Source organism: Equus przewalskii, chromosome 5, assembly GCF_037783145.1.
Source record: "Equus przewalskii isolate Varuska chromosome 5, EquPr2, whole genome shotgun sequence".
Classification (NCBI taxonomy): Eukaryota; Metazoa; Chordata; class Mammalia; order Perissodactyla; family Equidae; genus Equus; species Equus przewalskii.
The window spans coordinates 75,676,609-75,694,663 of NC_091835.1; the positions used below are offsets into that span (position 1 = coordinate 75,676,609).

The 18,055-nt window shown below is 55.1% G+C and overlaps 1 protein-coding gene and 1 long non-coding RNA gene across 2 annotated transcripts in view; one reads left to right on the forward strand and one right to left on the reverse strand.

Moving 5' to 3' along the window:
• Positions 1 to 18,055, forward strand: part of LRP1 (LDL receptor related protein 1) — a 78,612-nt gene that overhangs the window by 15,596 nt on the left and 44,961 nt on the right. Inside the window, exons 6-15 of the mRNA XM_070621763.1 lie at positions 77 to 340; positions 8,825 to 8,987; positions 9,098 to 9,320; positions 10,360 to 10,549; positions 11,022 to 11,165; positions 12,359 to 12,595; positions 13,830 to 14,010; positions 14,873 to 15,095; positions 15,920 to 16,121; positions 16,512 to 16,637. Coding sequence (XP_070477864.1) covers positions 77 to 340; positions 8,825 to 8,987; positions 9,098 to 9,320; positions 10,360 to 10,549; positions 11,022 to 11,165; positions 12,359 to 12,595; positions 13,830 to 14,010; positions 14,873 to 15,095; positions 15,920 to 16,121; positions 16,512 to 16,637 — 1,953 coding nt within the window. The remainder of the gene's footprint in view (positions 1 to 76; positions 341 to 8,824; positions 8,988 to 9,097; positions 9,321 to 10,359; positions 10,550 to 11,021; positions 11,166 to 12,358; positions 12,596 to 13,829; positions 14,011 to 14,872; positions 15,096 to 15,919; positions 16,122 to 16,511; positions 16,638 to 18,055) is intronic.
• On the reverse strand, positions 139 to 2,623 carry LOC139083630 (uncharacterized). Its single transcript, XR_011540504.1, has 3 exons — positions 2,322 to 2,623; positions 1,492 to 1,584; positions 139 to 394 (listed from the first exon to the last, which is right to left on the reverse strand). It is a non-coding gene; the product is annotated as an uncharacterized lncRNA (long non-coding RNA).

Consider the following 18,055-nt stretch of genomic DNA (forward strand, 5'->3'; position numbering starts at 1 on the left):
GGCACCCTCAGCGTCATTCCCTGATGAGGTCCTAGGGCCTCTTTGCTGCATCCACGCTTCTCTCCTCCATCTGCAGAGCCAGTAGACCGGCCTGCTGTGCTGCTGATTGCCAACTCCCAGAACATCCTGGCTACATACCTGAGTGGGACCCAGGTGTCTACCATCACACCCACTAGCACGCGGCAGACCACAGCCATGGACTTCAGCTATGCCAACGAGACCGTGTGCTGGGTACACGTTGGGGACAGTGCTGCCCAGACGCAGCTCAAGTGTGCCCGCATGCCAGGCCTGAAGGGCTTCGTGGATGAGCACACCATCAACATCTCCCTCAGCCTGCACCGTGAGTCTCCAGCTTGGAGGGCTGGGGAGGGCAGGAGAGATGGCAGGATGGAGCCTGTCTGGGAGAGAGGCAGAGGATTACACAGGACCACCCCTCTGTGGGGCGGGAGCCTAAACAAGAAGCCCCCGACTGAGGCCAGGGCAGGGGGCTGCACGTGATGACGCCTGTTTGGGACAGAGGCGGAGTCATAGCTGTGTTTCCTCCCCTCTCTCTGGGTCGAGTCTCTGGATGGCTTCCATATTTCCGGTGCAGAGCTAAGGAAGGCCTAGCAGGAGAAGTGAGGGCTAAGAGGGCAATGACTGGTCAATCTCCAGAGACCAGGGACTGTCCCTTCTTAGAAAGAGCAGCGTTGATTAGATTTGAGAGGGGCTTTCCCGCACAGCAGGAGCTAGGACAAGGGAAAGAAGGGGCCTGGAGCCTGGGGGAGCCTTGCTAAATTGTGGCTGAGGGCAAAGGAGCCAGGGTCTGGCTGGGTCTGTCTCCATGTTCCACCGTTTCCCTTGGGGGCAGAGTGGACTCCCTGCTGTAGTCTGGGTGCAGGGGTCCTGCAGCTGTTTCTGGGGGGCAGTGGAGGAGACTAGAAGAGGAGCAGTGAGCGCTGGGGCTGTGCGAGCGTTTTGATATCCAGATGTTTCCATTCAGGCTCCCTCGCTAGGCTGTACTTTGGTGTCTTAGGGTGGAAGAAGGGCTGACACTGGGGATGGGCTAGGGCATAGATCCACTGCCTGGAGCAGTCTTGCTCATCTCAGATGCTGTTACATAAACAAACAAAACATCTGGCACCATCACATTTCCAGGAAGTGCACCACAGGGCTGAGGGGACTTCTGGCCTGTGGCTGATCTGACCCCCAGGGAGAGGGTAACGTGATCTATGACCTTGAGTAAACCAGAATTCCCTGTTTCTGCTTTGGTTTCTAATCTGCATAATGGGTTTGAGCTTGTCTGTTCACGTCAGATAAATTGAAGTGAAAGCTGGAGGTGACTAGAGGCCAGCACACACGAGGTTTAGGGTTGTGAACTTCGGGCCTGTCTAGAAGATCTTTAAATTCCTTCATTGGGTTCTGTATGATGATCCCCATAGAAGACCAAGGTCCCAGGAGGACACAGGGCTTAGTTCTGGGGGGAGCAGGGGTTCCTCTGGGAGCCCTCACCCTCTGCAGCTTCATCATATGGTCCACACCTCGGCTCTAGTCCCTCCGGAGCATCCCAATGGTGTCTTCGGGCTGTTGGTGACCAAGGCTCACCTGTGATGAGACATATGTCCTCCTTGGATTACTGGGCTGGGGGCTGCCACGCCTGAGCTTTTGAGGGGTGGGCAGCTCGAGGATCTTCATGGCAGATAGGGTAGGATTGGGGCGAAACCCCGTGAGACAGCTGCCCTCTCCCTGCTCCTTGTCTATGGCTCCACCCAACAGGCCTGTCTGGGCAGACAGCTAGGGCAGTTCCCTCCCTGGCTCTGCCTCAGGGCCAGATGACGGGCTCAAGGGTAGGTGGCTGGGTGGAGGGGCCCTGATGGAGCCTTCTCAGCTTTTGCTCTGGCCTGGCCCCTCTCCTGCCTTCCTCCCAAGGAGAAGCAGGAAATAACCTCAAGCAGGCCCCCCTCCCTTGGCAAACAGAGCCTTGCCTCCCAGTCTGCTAGATTCACGGGGCCCCTCTGGGGCAGAGTCCAGGAGGCCAGAGAGGCCAGAGTTCTGGGGAGAAATACTAATGGGGTGAATGAGTGGGTTCCTCTTGCCCCAGCCTCTGGCCCTTCCTTCCTGCCCTGTCTCCACCCCACGCCCCATGCCGCCTGAATGTCTGGCTGTCACCCTGAGGATGGTTGTTTTGCTCCCATCCCACAAACTAATTATGGGCCCTGAGCTGAGGATGTCAGAAGTGTCCCTCCCCCTAGCACCCTCCCCCCATCCCCAGTTCATCCCCTTTCCCAGGAGAGGCTGAATAGCCTGCCCTGGTGTGCGGGTGTCTGGTCCCAGACACTCACCTGTGCAGTGGGCTGCTGGCCTGTAATTAGCTCCCCCAGGGGGATGAAGAAGAAAGGCTGCTGCTTTCTCCTGCTTTCTCTCTGCCCTCTGGGGGAGCCCTCCCTGCAGTCATCCCATTCTTGGCTATGACTGTGGCCTCCATCGGACTCCTAGGCTGAGCCCCATGCAGGAGGGAGGAGTCTGACAATTGAGAGGTGCTGGAGCCCAGAGGCCAAGAGGCCGAGAGGGGCCAAGAGGCCAGGCAGAGAGAAGCCCGCCTGCTAGTGTGGGAAGAAGGGGGAGCTTGCCCCAGAGAAAACTCTGGAACATAAATAGAATAGAAAGAAGGAAGGAGGCCAGGAAGTGAGCCTGTTTCACGTGGGTCTTGGGGCGTGTGTGAGCCAGACCTGCTCTGACCGACGTCCTCATGTGGTCTGAAAGGTGTGAGTGAGTGTGCGCGTGGGGACGCTCGCGCTTTCCTCCCTTAACCGAGCCCGGGCTGCCAACCCTTCTTCCTCAGCGCATCTTTCGTTGGCCTGGATCGGCATGGGTCTTGGGGACTCAGCCCTCATCTCTTCCCCTCCGTCCTGGGATGTCACCCCAGGGCCCATCCTCCCCTCCGCCACTGTCCCCCCAGGACGGGGAGGTCTCTGAGGACTCTGGTTCCGTGACTGGAGAACATGATAGTGAGAGCAACGAGACCCTTGGCGAGGACCGAGGCTGAGCCCTCCGTTTTATTACTGCCTTTCCCAAAGCCAGACGCCTTGATTTTAGGTCATACATGGACATGAATTTTTTTTTATTGTTATAGTTATGTTTTTATTTAATACCCATTAGGAAACTCCTGTAACCAGCATATCGAATCTATGATTTCATAGATTGTTTAGGGTGTAGCAAAATAAGGAAAGTGAGTTGATTTAAAGAAATAGTAAGTAACTGATTATGCACGCTGTATATAAAGATGGCAAGCATTTTGGAAGTGATACCCAAAAGACTAAAGTTCTGGCAACTGAGGCCCAGAGGAGTCAACAGGCCTGATGCTACCAGAACCGGGCCTGGTCTGACCACCCTATCCCCCCACCTCTGAGCGCCCTCTCAAGAACCCTCAGGCCCCATCCAGCCCCCAGCAGGGCTACCCCTGGGCAGGGCTGGAGGTCAAGTCTGCTGACCCCACCCCACCCCCAGTCCTTCAGCGTCTGGGCTGCACTCCTCTGCCCTGTCCTCCCTTAGCTTTGAGGATGTTTCCACTGGGGAGAGAATGAGGGCAGGCTGCAAGAGTGGGGCCTGGGCAGGTGTGTGTGGTGAGGGGTGGTTCTGAGGTTGCAAATAGGGCCTTGATGGACATGAAGCTTGCTGAAGTCACTTAGTTTTAGACTATGTAGGAGAGGATGCTCTAGAGGGGTCCTTGGGGGTCCTAGGGTCTCTTCCCTGTACCATGCTGCTTGAGAAGGAGGAGGTAGGCAGGGAGGCCCAGAAAAGGCCCCCTAGGCTGCAGGCAGCAAGCTTGTGAAATGGGTCCCCAAGTCCAGCTGGCCAACTTCACTTTTCCCTCCCTCTTTCCTTCTGTGTGTGTGTGTGTGTGTGTGTGTGTTTAAAATCCTAACAGGAAATGGGGTCATAATCTGTCTAGAGGGGAGGCAGAGATGCAGCAGAGAGCAGCCCCTCTGAGGAAGTGGCTTCTGCAGCGGGACGGGGAGCTGTCCTCTCACCGAACTGGGCACCCCAGGCCCTCTCGGCCTCTCAGCCTTGCCTACAGAACACTTCCAGACTAGGGATGGGAGCCAGCCACCCCCTTCCGTGGCCTTTCTCACCCACAGTGTGTCAGAATGTTAGGGGGCTCTAGCCAGCCCTCTCTTTGGCCTTGGGCCCCCCACATCCTGGTGCTTTCGCTTCCCACTTCCACTCCGAATTTCCTAATCATTTCGTCCTCTTCCTGGCGAGGGCCAGCCCTGCGTCTCCCGGCACAGCTCCAGCCCTGTCCTCTCCTCCCCCGCTGTCTCCTTGAAGTTGCCTCTCCACCCAGCCTGTTCCCAACACCCCCCTCCCTGTTTTCAAGCCAAAGGAAGTAACTTAAGCAAGAGAGATGTGTTTTAGAGCCCAGCAAGGATTCTCAATAGTGGGGAGACCCTGGTTCTGCTTCTGAATCAGAATTGCACAATCCAGAGGCTCATCCTGGGACCTGGGACTGACTGACTTGGTGGAGCTGGGCCAGGCAGGGGAAGGGAGGGGGGCATAAACCCCGTAAACCCCAGCAGGGCTGGAAGGGGGCCCAGGGGACAGAGGTGACGCGATGTGGCTGAACCTCGGACTTGCTGGTGGAACAAGAAGAGCTGAAGTCAGGATCTGGCAGGAAATGGGAGCGTGAGGACGTGCCATTTAGCAAAGCTTCTGCCAGGCCTGCCTGGCCGTCTCCTCCCTACCTGCGAAGGCCCCAGGCTCTTGATCGTCTCCCCCAGCGCTCTTCTCTCCCTGAGTGGCTCTGACAAGCAGGAGGATTACCAGACAGACATCTTCTCCCTCGGTCTTGGGGCATCCCAAGCCAGAGAAGGAGGATCCTGGCAGTAGAAGGGAAGGGAAAAAGTGATGTCCCAGCTCTAGGACAACAGAGTGAGGACTCAGTACTCAACAAATATTTGTTGAATGAATCAGTACATGTGTGTCAGGAGCTGGGGAAAAAGATGCAAGATAGCACCCTACTCATATAATATTTGTAGTCAGGTGAACAGCTGTGATAAAAAGGAGCTACTGGGGTGTCTGGGAGCCTGTAAGACAGAAATCTTCCTTCTGGGGGCCTGCACTGAGTCTTGAAAAATAGTAGATGTTAGGCCCAAACTTCCCACCTGGAAGGGCCCTCCCCTCATCAGGAGGCCACAGGGCTCTGGCTGGAGGCACAGATGGTGACTTGGTAGGATGGGGTTGACGTGAGGGGGGACGATGGTACGAACAACAGCTCCCATTTGTGGAGTGGGTATTATGTGCCTGACCCGGCCCCATGCTCAGTGCTGTTAATGTACCATGCCATTTTACCGAAGAGCAAACCCAGACTCAGAGACATCAAGTAACTTGCCCATAGTCCCACAGTTGGAAGGTGACAGAACACCAGGATCCAATCTCAGACCATAAGTGTCTGGAGTCCACCTGGGCCCAGGGAAGAGCAGAGTGACGGGAGAGTCCCAGGATAAGGGCCAGAAAACAGCATTCACTGGAGACATGGTTAAGGTGGAACTGGGGTTCTCCTTCCTCGTCTGGGGACCTGGTGCCCCATCCTACAGTCTTTTGGTGTGTGGATATGTTGGGGGATATTTTCTAAGGGCATACAGGCTCCCTTCCTTCCCCAGATTTATTTTAGGGAGAGTGATTGGAATCCTGCAGCTGAAGCTAGGGTCTTCCTGGGAATGGGGTGGGGGCTGTTGTTTTTGAAAAAGCAGCCGCTATTTAGAGAAATGCCTCTTGAACAATGTGGACAATGGAGAAGTTGAGTAAAACTGGAGTTGTGGGGAGCACAGGGTGCTAAGCCTTGGGGTGGGGGTGCAAGGAGGACTCAAGTCACAGACACAAACCTCAGGTCTATTCTGGGGCCTGGAAACGAAAGTCCTTTGCGACATCACAGGCAGGCTGTGGTCTGTCCTCTGACTGTCTCATCCCCCTCCCAGCTTCCTAGCCTCCTTCTCTATGTTGGAATCCTCAACTTCTCGGCCCCCAGATCACCCCCAAACTCCTCCCACAACACAGGCTTCCTCCCCCTGGGTTTAAAGGACTTTCTCCTGTATTCAGGATTTGAGGCCTTTGGCCAGAGCCCCTCTGGAGGGTGCTCTGTGGTAGGTCAGCCCTGAGAAGGCGGGGCCATGAGGGGACAGAAGGGTGTCTGGGGCCAGAAGGCTCAGGTCCTCCAGGCAGAAGCCCAGGATTCCACTTACCTCCTGTGCCATGAAACAGGGGGCAGTGGCCCAGACACTGCCTTTGGGAGAGCCTGGGAGGGAAGGTGCCCTCTCCCAGCCTGAACCCAGCTCTCTACACTGGCCTTGGAGTGGTATGAGTGACCAAGCGTATGTGTGCATGTGAGTGTGTGCATGTGTGTGAGTGTGTGAGGTGGCGCGGGCAGAGGAATCTGGACTTTAGGAGAGAGGAAAATAATGTGGTGGAGGGGGTTGGATAACAAAGGATTTTTTGCTTGCAACTAATAGTCTCCAGCTGCAAAAATACCAAAGGGGAGGCCAGGCTGAGCTGGGGACTCCAGTTCTTGCCAACTCCTCACCGGCCTGCTGAGTGGGGCCCTGCCTGGCCTGTGGAAGGTGGAAGGGGGGACCCACCAAGGGTAAATAACTGAGAGCAGGGACAAACCCTCTGCCTTCCTTCCTGGAATCAGCAGGGAACCCAGGCCACCAGGGAGGCTCGAAGGTCAGCCGCATCCCGGGCTTGGCAGGTGATTGTGTCGCTGCACCTGGGATGGGGCAACGGATTTGCAGATTTCCTTCTCCTCCCCTCTTGCTGAGGGAAGAGTGGATGGGGAGCCAGGGCAGGGTGTTGCCAGCCCTGGAGCTGGACAGTGACTCAGGGAAGCCTCAGGAAGTTGGAGAGAAGGACACAGCTGCACCAGCTGGTACCGGGAAACAGCCTCGAATGGTGAAGTTCCTCTGCATGCCAGCAGCCCCCAGATCCCCCGCCATGCCCGCCAAGTCAAGGGCACACGGTCCTATTTGCCTTTCAACCCAGCTGCCTGCTGGCTGCCTGGGGCTGCGGCAGGTCCCCCACTTTGGGGCTTTGGTTTCCTCTGGAGGCGGCCCAGCAGTGCTCATTTTAATCATTTTCTCTGTGGTAACAGTGTGGGGGGCAATTTGATCGCCTGGTCCTTGCACGAGGCCCTCCACCTACAGGACCTGGGACCCACACTGCCCAGGCTGCTCTGCCCCGGCTCTCCAGCCGTGTCAGGATGGGATGGTCCCGGGGCCCCAGAGGAGAGAGCAGCTGGGTTTGGGGGTACATCAACACTTACAAGGGTAACATCTCGTCCCCGTGGCCTCTCTCCGGTCACCTTGGAGTGGGGTTTCACAGGGGGACCTGAAGTGGAAACTAGTTTGATAGCTTCAAATTGGCTCTTTCCCCTCCTCCCCCAGCCTAAGTCCTGTGACTGTGAGTCAGTGTCAGGGCCTGGCCAAGTTCCTTGGGAGCCACGTTCCTTTTCCCTTTGCCCCCCACCCCCACCCACTGTTAGGAAACAGCCCCTGAGTCGCTGTGGGGAGCAGGGAGGATTAGGGAGGGGTTCAGCAGAACACAGTCATTCTACCTGTCACTGTGTGGGGCAGAATCATCCCTACTGGGTTGAGTGCAGGTAATGGGGGGGAAGTTTCAGCCAAAGGCAGGTCATCCAGATTTCTTTACCTTTTGGGGAAAACGGTCATGGCAGAGTGCCAGGCAGGGGTCCCAGGAGTCACTGTCTTGGAAATTTCTCAGTTTGCAAGAGGCATCACTTCTGATGGTGGCCTTTGGAGGGGGCAGTGGGTGGATGGGAGCCAGTGGGTCCTGGAGGGACCCAGAGGACGCCAGCAGGGGTCCCTGTCCCTAGACTTCCTGCCTTGTAGACTTCTGGTGCCTCTGCCCCACCCCTACTTTCTTCGTCCCTTTTTGGCCTTTTCTGTCTCCTCCAGACCCATGACATAGACTGAGTGTGGGTCTCTGGTCTCTATCCTCCTCTCCCACTCCCACCCTTCTGACACTCCCCCTCTCTCTGAGCCATGCCTCCGTTTACCTAGAGTCCTTTCATGGCCCTCTTCCTATGCCTTCTCTCCTCCAGCCCTATATCTTATTCCCACTCCTTCCTACCCACCCAGGACATGAGGAAATTGAGCAACAGGGACATTGAAGAAACAGGGGGATGTGGATGAGTAGAGGAAGTTGGGCTCATGTCACTGGTGCCAACCTCTTGCCACCACCAGCCTTCCCTTTTCCATCTCTCTGGGCCCCATATTTGACATTCTTTCTCAGATTTGATTTATTGATGAGTATTCTGCTTTTCCATTTTTAAAAGTCATACAGCATGTACAGCTCCCAGTCAGTGCCCTGGCTGGCGTGAGATGACTCAGCTTGCCATACAAAGTTAGTAAATTTCAGCCAAAAGCAAAGATGTGTGGCGCTTTAGTCAGCCCAGGTGCTCTCACCTCAAGTAAAAACAGATTTTAAAAAATACTGGAATGAGCTCATGGACCTGTCCTCACGGCCTTCCGGTACCCCAAGAAGATGGTCCCTGTTCAAGGAGGGGCAAGAGTTGGGGAAGCTTGTCAGTCATCCACCCAGCCAGTGCTTACCCAGAAGTCCCCGTGTGCCCGCCCTGAGCTGGGCATGGGGAGCGGGGCTGTGTGGGAGGACACTCAGAGACTTCTCTTTGGAGAGACCAGGTAGGTGGAAAGATGGCAAAGAATACGAGGTAAAATGTGAGGCTGCCGTAATTCCCACACGAGCTCTGGGAGGAGGTGGGCATGTCTGTGGGAGGACCTCCTCTCGTGACTCTTTCCTTCACACTCTCCAGACGTGGAACAGATGGCCATTGACTGGCTGACGGGCAACTTCTACTTTGTGGATGACATCGATGATAGGATCTTTGTCTGCAACCGGAACGGGGACACGTGTGTCACTTTGCTAGACCTGGAGCTCTACAACCCCAAGGGCATTGCACTGGACCCCGCTATGGGGTGAGAGCAGCAGGCAGGGGCTCTGGCCCTGCAACTGGGGAGGCAGAGGCCAGAGGGGAAGGGAGGGTGCCCAAAGTCCAGACCCCGTTTAACGGGCCGTGTGCCCACAGGAAGGTGTTCTTCACTGACTACGGGCAGATCCCGAAGGTAGAGCGCTGTGACATGGACGGGCAGAACCGCACCAAGCTTGTCGATAGCAAGATCGTGTTTCCGCATGGCATCACGCTGGACCTGGTCAGCCGCCTTGTCTACTGGGCTGACGCCTACCTGGACTACATCGAGGTGGTGGACTACGAGGGCAAGGGCCGGCAGACCATCATCCAGGGCATCCTGGTGAGGGAGAAGCCTTCACAGGGAAGCCATTCTCTGGGCCTCCCAGTAAGGGGCGGGCACTGTGGGGCATGGCTGCACCCAGCCCTCTGGTGGGGAGGGGTGGCACGAGCTCTTCAGGAAAGGAGAGGACGCGGCTCCTACTCTGATGGTAACAGTCATTTTAGACGTATTTTACTTCCCTTTTATCACTTAATCCTTACAACATCTGGGAGACGAGCGGGTAAATGGCTCAGTTCCCTTTTGGCAGATGACAAAAGCAGGGTTCAAAGAGGTTAGGTGATTTGCCTGAGGTTACACAGCCAGAAGTAGCACTTGAACCTAGCCTAGAAGCCTTGCCACCTCAGAGGTGGCACCTCCATGCTGGGATAATCAGGGTGAACAACCATCCCTGCTTTTCCAGGGCTGTCCCAGTGTTAGCCCTGAAAGTCCCACAAACCCCCAGCAAATCCCTTAGTCTTGGACAAACTGGGACAGTTGGGTACCTTAGATAAGTTATGTGGGCAGTGGGGGCTGTTACAGGTCTTGCTTGGGCAAGTCTGTCCTCTCAACCTCCCAAAGCTGAGGACTAGAGTCAGGCTAAGAATATTCTCTGTGGACAGAGTTTAGGGCCCAACTCCAATTCATTTGCAAATCATTCCATTATCTACTGTGTGCCTGATTTTGTGGAGGACGTGGCTCCTGCCCCCAGGGGTTTAAGCAGAGCCAGTGGGGTAAGTCCACAAATCACCAGACAGTGGATAACAGCCAGAGAGATGGAGGAGAAGGAGGAGGTAGAAGGAGAGACCCTCTCTCATTAGAAGGTTCCAGAAACTCTTCAAAGAGATGCTCTGTGAAGGATGAGTGGGATTTTGATGAGCAAAGATCTCAAGAGCAGGACATTCCAGCCAGAGGAGACAGAGTAAAGCACGGAGTTAGACAACTGTGGAATGAGTTTGGGAATGTAAATAACGACGTTTGGATGAGAAGCTGAGGGGATTTCCAGGGGTGGAGGGAGGATTCCCTTCTCCTCGTGTTGACCGTTCCCACCTGCCTGTCTCAGATCGAGCATCTGTATGGCCTGACTGTGTTTGAGAATTATCTCTACGCCACCAACTCCGACAATGCCAATGCCCAGCAGAAGACGAGCGTGATCCGCGTGAACCGCTTCAACAGCACTGACTACCAGGTCGTCACCCGTGTGGACAAGGGTGGCGCCCTGCACATCTACCACCAGCGGCGTCAGCCCCGAGGTGAGCAGGGCTCCACAGCCCCTCCGCGGACCCTCCTTTGGGAACCCCTGATTCTCTCATATCGAGACTGCTTCTCCTAGCTGTGAATCCCAGACTACCCCACCCCGGCTTCCCCTGGCGGCCCCTTCCTGCCCCTCAGCTCCAGATCCCACCCCTGGGGAGCCCTTCTCCCCATTCTGCTCAGGACCTAGATGGCCCCCCTCACTTCCCTGGCTGGTCTCAAGTAGAAGCACCTGGCCATGGGCAACTGTGTGACCCGCTCCCCTGACCATGGAAGCCCCTACCTGAGGATCTGAAGGCTAGGTCCTGGCAGGGCCGAGGAATTCCAGTCCTGTGGCTTCCAAATCCTCAAATGGGACAGCAGGCACAAAGACCACAGCAGGAGGGAGTGTGGTCAGACTTCAGAAAGCCTTCTTGAGGCCTGGGCACAGGGGCTCTGGGCTGTCCTGACCCGCTTTCCACCTGCCCCCAGTGAGGAGCCATGCCTGTGAGAATGACCAGTATGGGAAGCCGGGCGGCTGCTCTGACATCTGCCTGCTGGCCAACAGCCACAAGGCTCGGACCTGCCGCTGCCGCTCCGGCTTCAGCCTGGGCAGCGATGGGAAGTCGTGCAAGAGTGAGTGACAGGGAAGGCGGGATGCCTGCTGGGATGGGGGAAGGGTATCCTCATCTGCCTCTCCACGGCCTGGCTGCTTCTGCTGAGATGGAGGGAGATGAAGGAGCTTACCCAGAGTTTCACCACTCACGAGGGGCAGAGACAACTTGAACCCGCATCCGAGAACAGGGCTTTTCCCACTATCCCACTCAGGCTCCATGGAAGACCGTAAGCTGGCCTATTCCTTCCTTCCTTCATTCATTCGCTGAGTATCTAGCAGGCACGTCCTATGTGTCTGGCACTGTCCTGGCAGTGAGGATTCAGCAGAGAATGAGACAGATGGCGTCTCTGGCCTCGTGGAGCTTATAGTCTGGTAGAGGAGACTGACAGGCCAATAACTGTAGCTTCAGGTGGTGGTAGGTGTCAGGAAGGAAATATGCAGAGCAAAGTTAGCCATGACGGATCAGATACAGTGGTCAGGGAGGGAAGGCTTCTCTGCGGAGTTGACATTTGAGCCGAGCTCTCTGAAGTGAGGAAATGAGTCATGTGATTACCTTAAGGAAGAGCCTTTCTGGCAGAAGGAATCACAGTGCCAGGGCTGAGGCCAGTGGGAGCTTGGCTTGCTGGAGAACAGCACGGAGTGGGGCGCTGAGCCTCGTGAGGCGGGGAGATGAGGAAGGAGAGGTGGGAGTGTATTCTAACTGGGGTGAGAAGCTCTTGGTGACTTTCAAGCAGAGAAGTGACGTGATTAGATTCACTCCCACTGGCTGCTGGCTGGGGGATGGGCGGCAGGGAAGTGGTAGGAACCTATTTCTGTGGTGTGGACAAGAATTGATGTGGCTTGGACTAGGGTGGTAGCAGAGGAAGTGGTCAAAAGTGATCAGATTCCAACATATTTTGAAGATGCTCCTTTTGGTCCATGAGTTTCACTACCCATCAGTGGACATTTAACTAAAAACATACCTCTTGCTACTCTTGCCCTATTTCCCACCCCCAGAGGGCAGGTAAAACTTCTAGGGCATTGTCCCCTGGGCCTTTCATGTTTATGTGTCTGTCCGTATGACCCAGAGCCACGGCCACCCCCATGTCCCCTGACCCAGTACAGCCAGGCATTGCAGCCCCTTGGACCACAGCCCCGGAGGCTGGGTGGTGGTTGTGTATGCGCTCACGTGCAGGTATGTCTGACTTTGTGTCCCTCCTTGTGCCTGCCCTAGAGCCGGAACATGAGCTATTCCTTGTGTATGGCAAGGGCCGGCCAGGTATCATCCGAGGCATGGATATGGGGGCCAAGGTCCCAGATGAGCACATGATCCCCATCGAGAACCTCATGAACCCTCGGGCCCTGGACTTCCATGCTGAGACCGGCTTCATCTACTTTGCCGACACCACCAGCTACCTCATTGGCCGCCAGAAGATTGATGGCACTGAGCGGGAGACCATCCTGAAGGACGGTAGGGGCCCCTGAAGTTGGAGGCATGCGGATAGGACTCCCAAGGGACACAGCCCACCTGGGACAGGAAGTGATTTGGGGCCTAGGCGTCTCTTTCTCCCTGCCCACTCAGCATGGAGAGTCCCCTGCTGACTGGCTGGCTGAGCTGGTTGGCATGGAGATGAGGGGATAGACAGATTGACCCCTGCATGACCCGCTTCTTGGCTGAGCCTAAAAGAGGCAGGAGGATGGATGAGTTAGGCAGCGTGGGCCGTCCTTGCCAGCCCTTGGGAAAATTCAGGGTTTCTCTGCCATTGGCTCTGAGCCCTGGAGCTGTGTACAGCATGCAGCCCGAGAGAGGTCTGAGGCCTCAAAGTGGAGCAGTGCACCAGCACATGAGTGCACGCACGGGGTCTGTGCAGCCAGGCCTCACTCCACCAGAAGCTGCATGCTTACATGTCCCGCGAAATTGTGTTTTGTGAATTGAATCCATTTTTTCCCTGTGAGTTGCTCGGGCAAGTCAACAGCGCATTATCTTCTGACAGTCCATCTGCGTGGGGGCTCTGAGCTCCTGAGTTCTGCCCCTTTCCTGCCAGGTGTTAGGAATTCCCCAACCTGCACTCAGGCCTCCAGGACAGGGCTCCCTAACCATCAGTCTGGCTGATGCACTTATCCCCTTTGCCCTGCTCCCCACCCCCAAGCCCCACCGCGGCTCAGAGAACCTCTGCAGTCAGCAATCATGAGACTTTGGGGAAATCAAAATAACTCCTCATCAGGAAAAGATCGGGGTTCCCTATACCAGGGAAACAGGGAAACTGCTTTTTAAGCTCAAGATGAAGCCTTTGACTAAGTGAAAAATCACTTCCTAATTTATTCATTCTGTTAGCTCAGGATTTTTAGGCCTAGGACATGGCGTCACCCTTGTGTCCAGAGCCACTTGCACATTGTTTCAGCTGTCCGCCCCAGCTCAAGCCCAGACGTGCCCTCACACGAGAGCCCACATCTGCCATGGAGGTTTACTGGCTGCCATGTACAGTTTGACAGATTTAGTGCCTCTACACAGATGTGGCAACACAAATGATCTCCCAGCCCCTTCCTGCAACTCCCATCCCCACCCCGTCCACCACCTCAGCGCAGGAGGCGCGCTGCACCCTGCTGGCCAGGTTCCCCAAAGGTGCCTGCATCCTGAGGTCAGAGGTAGGCAGTTTGGAGCCTCCTTTGCGGCTGTCCATCATTGCCCCCTTCACCCGCCACAGGCATCCACAATGTGGAGGGTGTGGCCGTGGACTGGATGGGAAACAATTTGTACTGGACGGATGATGGGCCCAAGAAGACCATCAGTGTGGCCAGGTTGGAGAAAGCTGCTCAGACCCGCAAGACCTTGATCGAGGGCAAAATGACACACCCCAGGGCCATTGTGGTAGATCCACTCAATGGGTGAGTCCTCCCAGGACCCTGGGGTGGGAGAAGCGGGGACTATGTGGGTCTCAGACTGGGGATGAGACAGAAAGTGAACAGGGAGGGCAGCCTAAGTTGGAGGCTTGGGCAGGAATGGGAGGCTGAAAGGGGAGAAGGGGTCCCTGTCTTCAGGGCAATGGGAGTGATGCCTTAAACACATACGTGGAAATGTGATCCTGTCCCTCTCAGCTCAGAGCCCTCTGCTGCTCCCCTTGCCCTAAGAGTGAGCCCCCCTTTCCTTGTCGGGCCTGGGGTCCTGTGGAGTTTGCCTGCAGCTCATCTGACCTCATCTGCACCTCACTTCCTGCCCTTGGAATTTTTATTCCCCCCTCCCCACCTCCCCCGGGCTTTGTTCTCAGAGTCCCTCTGCCTAGAAATCCCAGATAATAGCAGATCAACCTCTTTCTCGCCATTCAGAGCTCAGCTCAAATGCCACCTCCTCAGAGAGGGCTTCCCCGCTGCTGCCCGGTCACTCTCCATGCCAGCACCCTGCTTCCTGTCCTTCCTGGCTTTTTTCACTCTCTGATGTGTGTGACTTTCTTGGTTGACTTGTTTCTTGTCTATATCCCTGGGTGGGACATGAGCTTCAGGAGAGGAGAAGCCTTGGCTGCCTTGGTCTCCGCTGGGTCCCTGAATGCCAGACCTGTGCCTGGCTCACAGCAGGCACACAAAAAATACTTGCTGAACGGAGGAATGAGTGAATGAAATGTGTGGGCCAGGGTCGAGGAGGCAGGAAGACCCCTGTGAGGGGCTCTGGGACAGCATGCATGGATTGGGATCACAGGGGAGACTGTTGATGGCCGGAGTGGCATGTGTGGTGCTGACCAATGGCTGCCCACAGGTGGATGTACTGGACAGATTGGGAGGAAGACCCAAAGGACAGTCGACGAGGCCGGCTGGAGAAGGCCTGGATGGACGGCTCCCACCGAGACATCTTCGTCACCTCCAAGACAGTGCTCTGGCCCAATGGGCTGAGCCTGGACATCCCAGCTGGGCGCCTCTACTGGGTGGACGCCTTCTATGACCGCATTGAGACCATACTGCTCAATGGCACAGACCGGAAGGTGGGCAGGCGTGTACCTGTGTGCAGGTGTTCATGTGTGCATGGACCACGTCTGTGTGTGGATGAAGCTCTGTGTGTGGATGTGTGGGCATCTGTGTGTGTCCAGGCCTGTGTATTTCACGTGTGTTTATCTGTATACCTATGGATGTGTCCATCTGTGTGCTTGGTGTCTCATGTGTTGTTTGAGGATTGCCTCCGTTAGTGCGTGTCTGTGACTGTGCATGCTGTCTGTGGGCTTGACCACCCTTGTGCACACCTGCATATACACATCGTGTGCCTGTGATTCCCAGCACTCGTCACAGGGTGCTGCCCTTGGTGCCGTCGCTCATGCAGTTCTCTCTTCCTCCACCTCAGCTCCTCCTCACCTGACACGCTGTCCCCCTTCTGCCCTGGATTACCATGTGTGCCCTCCGTGAGACCATAGGCAGCTCAGGACGGGGACCATGTCTTTCTCATTTCTTAGTGCTTATACAGCTTCACCCTTAATAGATCCTTAATAGATCCAATATTTATTGGATGAAGCAATGAATGGATGAATTCTGGCTGGTCTGCTCAGTACTGTGTGTGTGTGTGTGTGTTGTAGGGGTAAGAATGAATATGAATGAGCCCAAGAGAAGACAGTGTGGACAAGATCACCATCAGTGTCCTGCTGGGTTTAGGGTCTGGCGCCTCACTGTGCTCAAAGCTATCACTGTCAGGCTTGTGGGGGAAACAAGACCCCCACCCAGGACAGGGACAAATGAGTATACAAAACAGTGATCCCCCTGGGCTTCCCTCAGGCACCCTGTTTGTCTCCACTTCCTTCATAACCTCCTCACTTCCTAGATTGTGTACGAGGGTCCTGAGCTGAACCACGCCTTTGGCCTGTGTCACCATGGCAACTATCTCTTCTGGACCGAGTACCGGAGTGGCAGCGTCTACCGCTTGGAACGGGGCACAGCAGGCGCACCCCCCACCGTGACCCTTCTGCGCAGCGAGCGGCCCCCCATCTTTGAGATCCGCATGTATGATGCCCAGCAGCAGCAAGGTACTCTTGGGACTGGGGCTGGGGGAAGATGGGACCTAGATGGGGGCTGTGAGGCTCCTGTGGGGGTGAAGGTGCTCCCCAGAGATCCTAGATTCTTATGAGGCTCTCGAGAAGAGAGGCCCCCCAACCCAATTTGACTCTGTATTCTCCATCCCACTTCCTGCCCATACCTGCATCTCCTCTTCAACATGTTCACTGTTCTCTCAATATTTCCTCGCTTTCTGTCTCCTCACTTGAATGTGTCTCCTCCCCATCCTCTCATCTCCCCTCCATCCTCTCGTCTCCCCTCCATCCTCTTGTCTCCCATCTCTGGCCGTTCCTGACCCTGCTACAACCCATTCCCTGCCCTCCCCTCCTCCTCTTCCCCACCCTGCGGCCCCTCCTTCACAGTGGGTACCAACAAATGCCGGGTGAACAACGGCGGCTGCAACAGCCTGTGCCTGGCCACCCCTGGGAGCCGCCAGTGTGCCTGCGCCGAAGACCAGGTGTTGGACACAGACGGCGTCACTTGCTTGGGTATGAGGAGCCCAGCTGGGATGGGAGGCAGGGGAAGCAGACCCCAGCAGGAGAGGCCACAGGGTCCAATCAGAGTTGAAGGAGGCAAAGAGGGCCCTGTGGGGGCAGCAGGAGGTGAGGGATGGAGTGAGAGAAGATTCTGGGGCTGGGACCGGCTTAGGGAGGCCTGGGGGATGGGAGGGGTTTGGGAGGGCGGGAAGATCGGGGGAGACTGAGAGATGAGCAGGACAGCTAGGGACAGAGGAAAATATTCTTCTTTTACATTTATTTCCCCATTATTAAACCAATATAAAATAGTTCTAAATATTGGAAATTAGAGAAGAGAAAAAAAGCTCAAATCCCACCCACAAACATCACTATACTGTTAGCCTTGTGGCAAATCGAACACCATCCTTTTCTCATTAGGCAGGTTATATTGCTGCGTCTCACATAGCTGTAGTCATACTGTATAGAAGGTGTCTTCTGCCCTCTTTAGTTCATATGTGTCATAGCATTTTCTGTGTTATTGTTGCATTATTTTAAATACCCTCATTTTTTAATAAAAGTAGGTCATGCTCATTATAAAAATAAAGAAACAGTATAGAAAAATATAAGGAGGAAGTACAAGTCACCCCAAATTCTACCACCCACAGATACCACTGTAACCATTTTGGGGAACAGCCCCCCCAAATATTTCTCAATGCATTTACCTCAAACGGAATCACGCTGCACATGCTATTCTGTCTCCGGCTTTTGTCACTTGACAGTATGTCGTGCACACATAAGCAGAGTTTCTAGTGGCTGAAATATTTTTCATTTAGTGAACCTTGCATAATTTACTCAACCGTTTCTCTACTGTTGGATGTTGGGGTTGTTGCCAGTTTTTCTTGTAATCACTGCTGACATTTATTGAGCACAGAGTAACTAAGCACGGTTATTAGCATGTCCCACGCGGTAACTTATTTACTCCTTAAAATATTCCTATAGGGACGGTATTTTCATTATCCCCAATTTACAGATGAGGAAATTGAGGCCGAAGGTTAGAGCAGGGACACAAACCCAGGAAGTCTGACCAGAGCCCATTTCCTAACCTCCCGCTCTGCCGTCTCTCACACCCTCCTCCCGTCCTGTATCGTGGATGGCTTCCTTAGGATAGACTCCCAGAAGTGCAAATGGCCAGTGGGCCCACACATACAGCTAAGAGTGCATGACTGAGGCCAGGAGGAGGGCAGGAGCATTGATGGGGAGGGGACGTGAGAGGTCAGGGTGATGTCTACGTGACCTTGAAATCACCAGGAATGAAGGCAGGAGTGACTCTGGAGAATGTGACACTGAGCCAGGAGCTCAGCCCTTAAGGGTGACAGGGAGTGGCCTGGGGGCCTGTAGAACTAAGGGGTGGTGTAGTCTAATAACATAAAAGTCAACGCTGATTTTTTTAG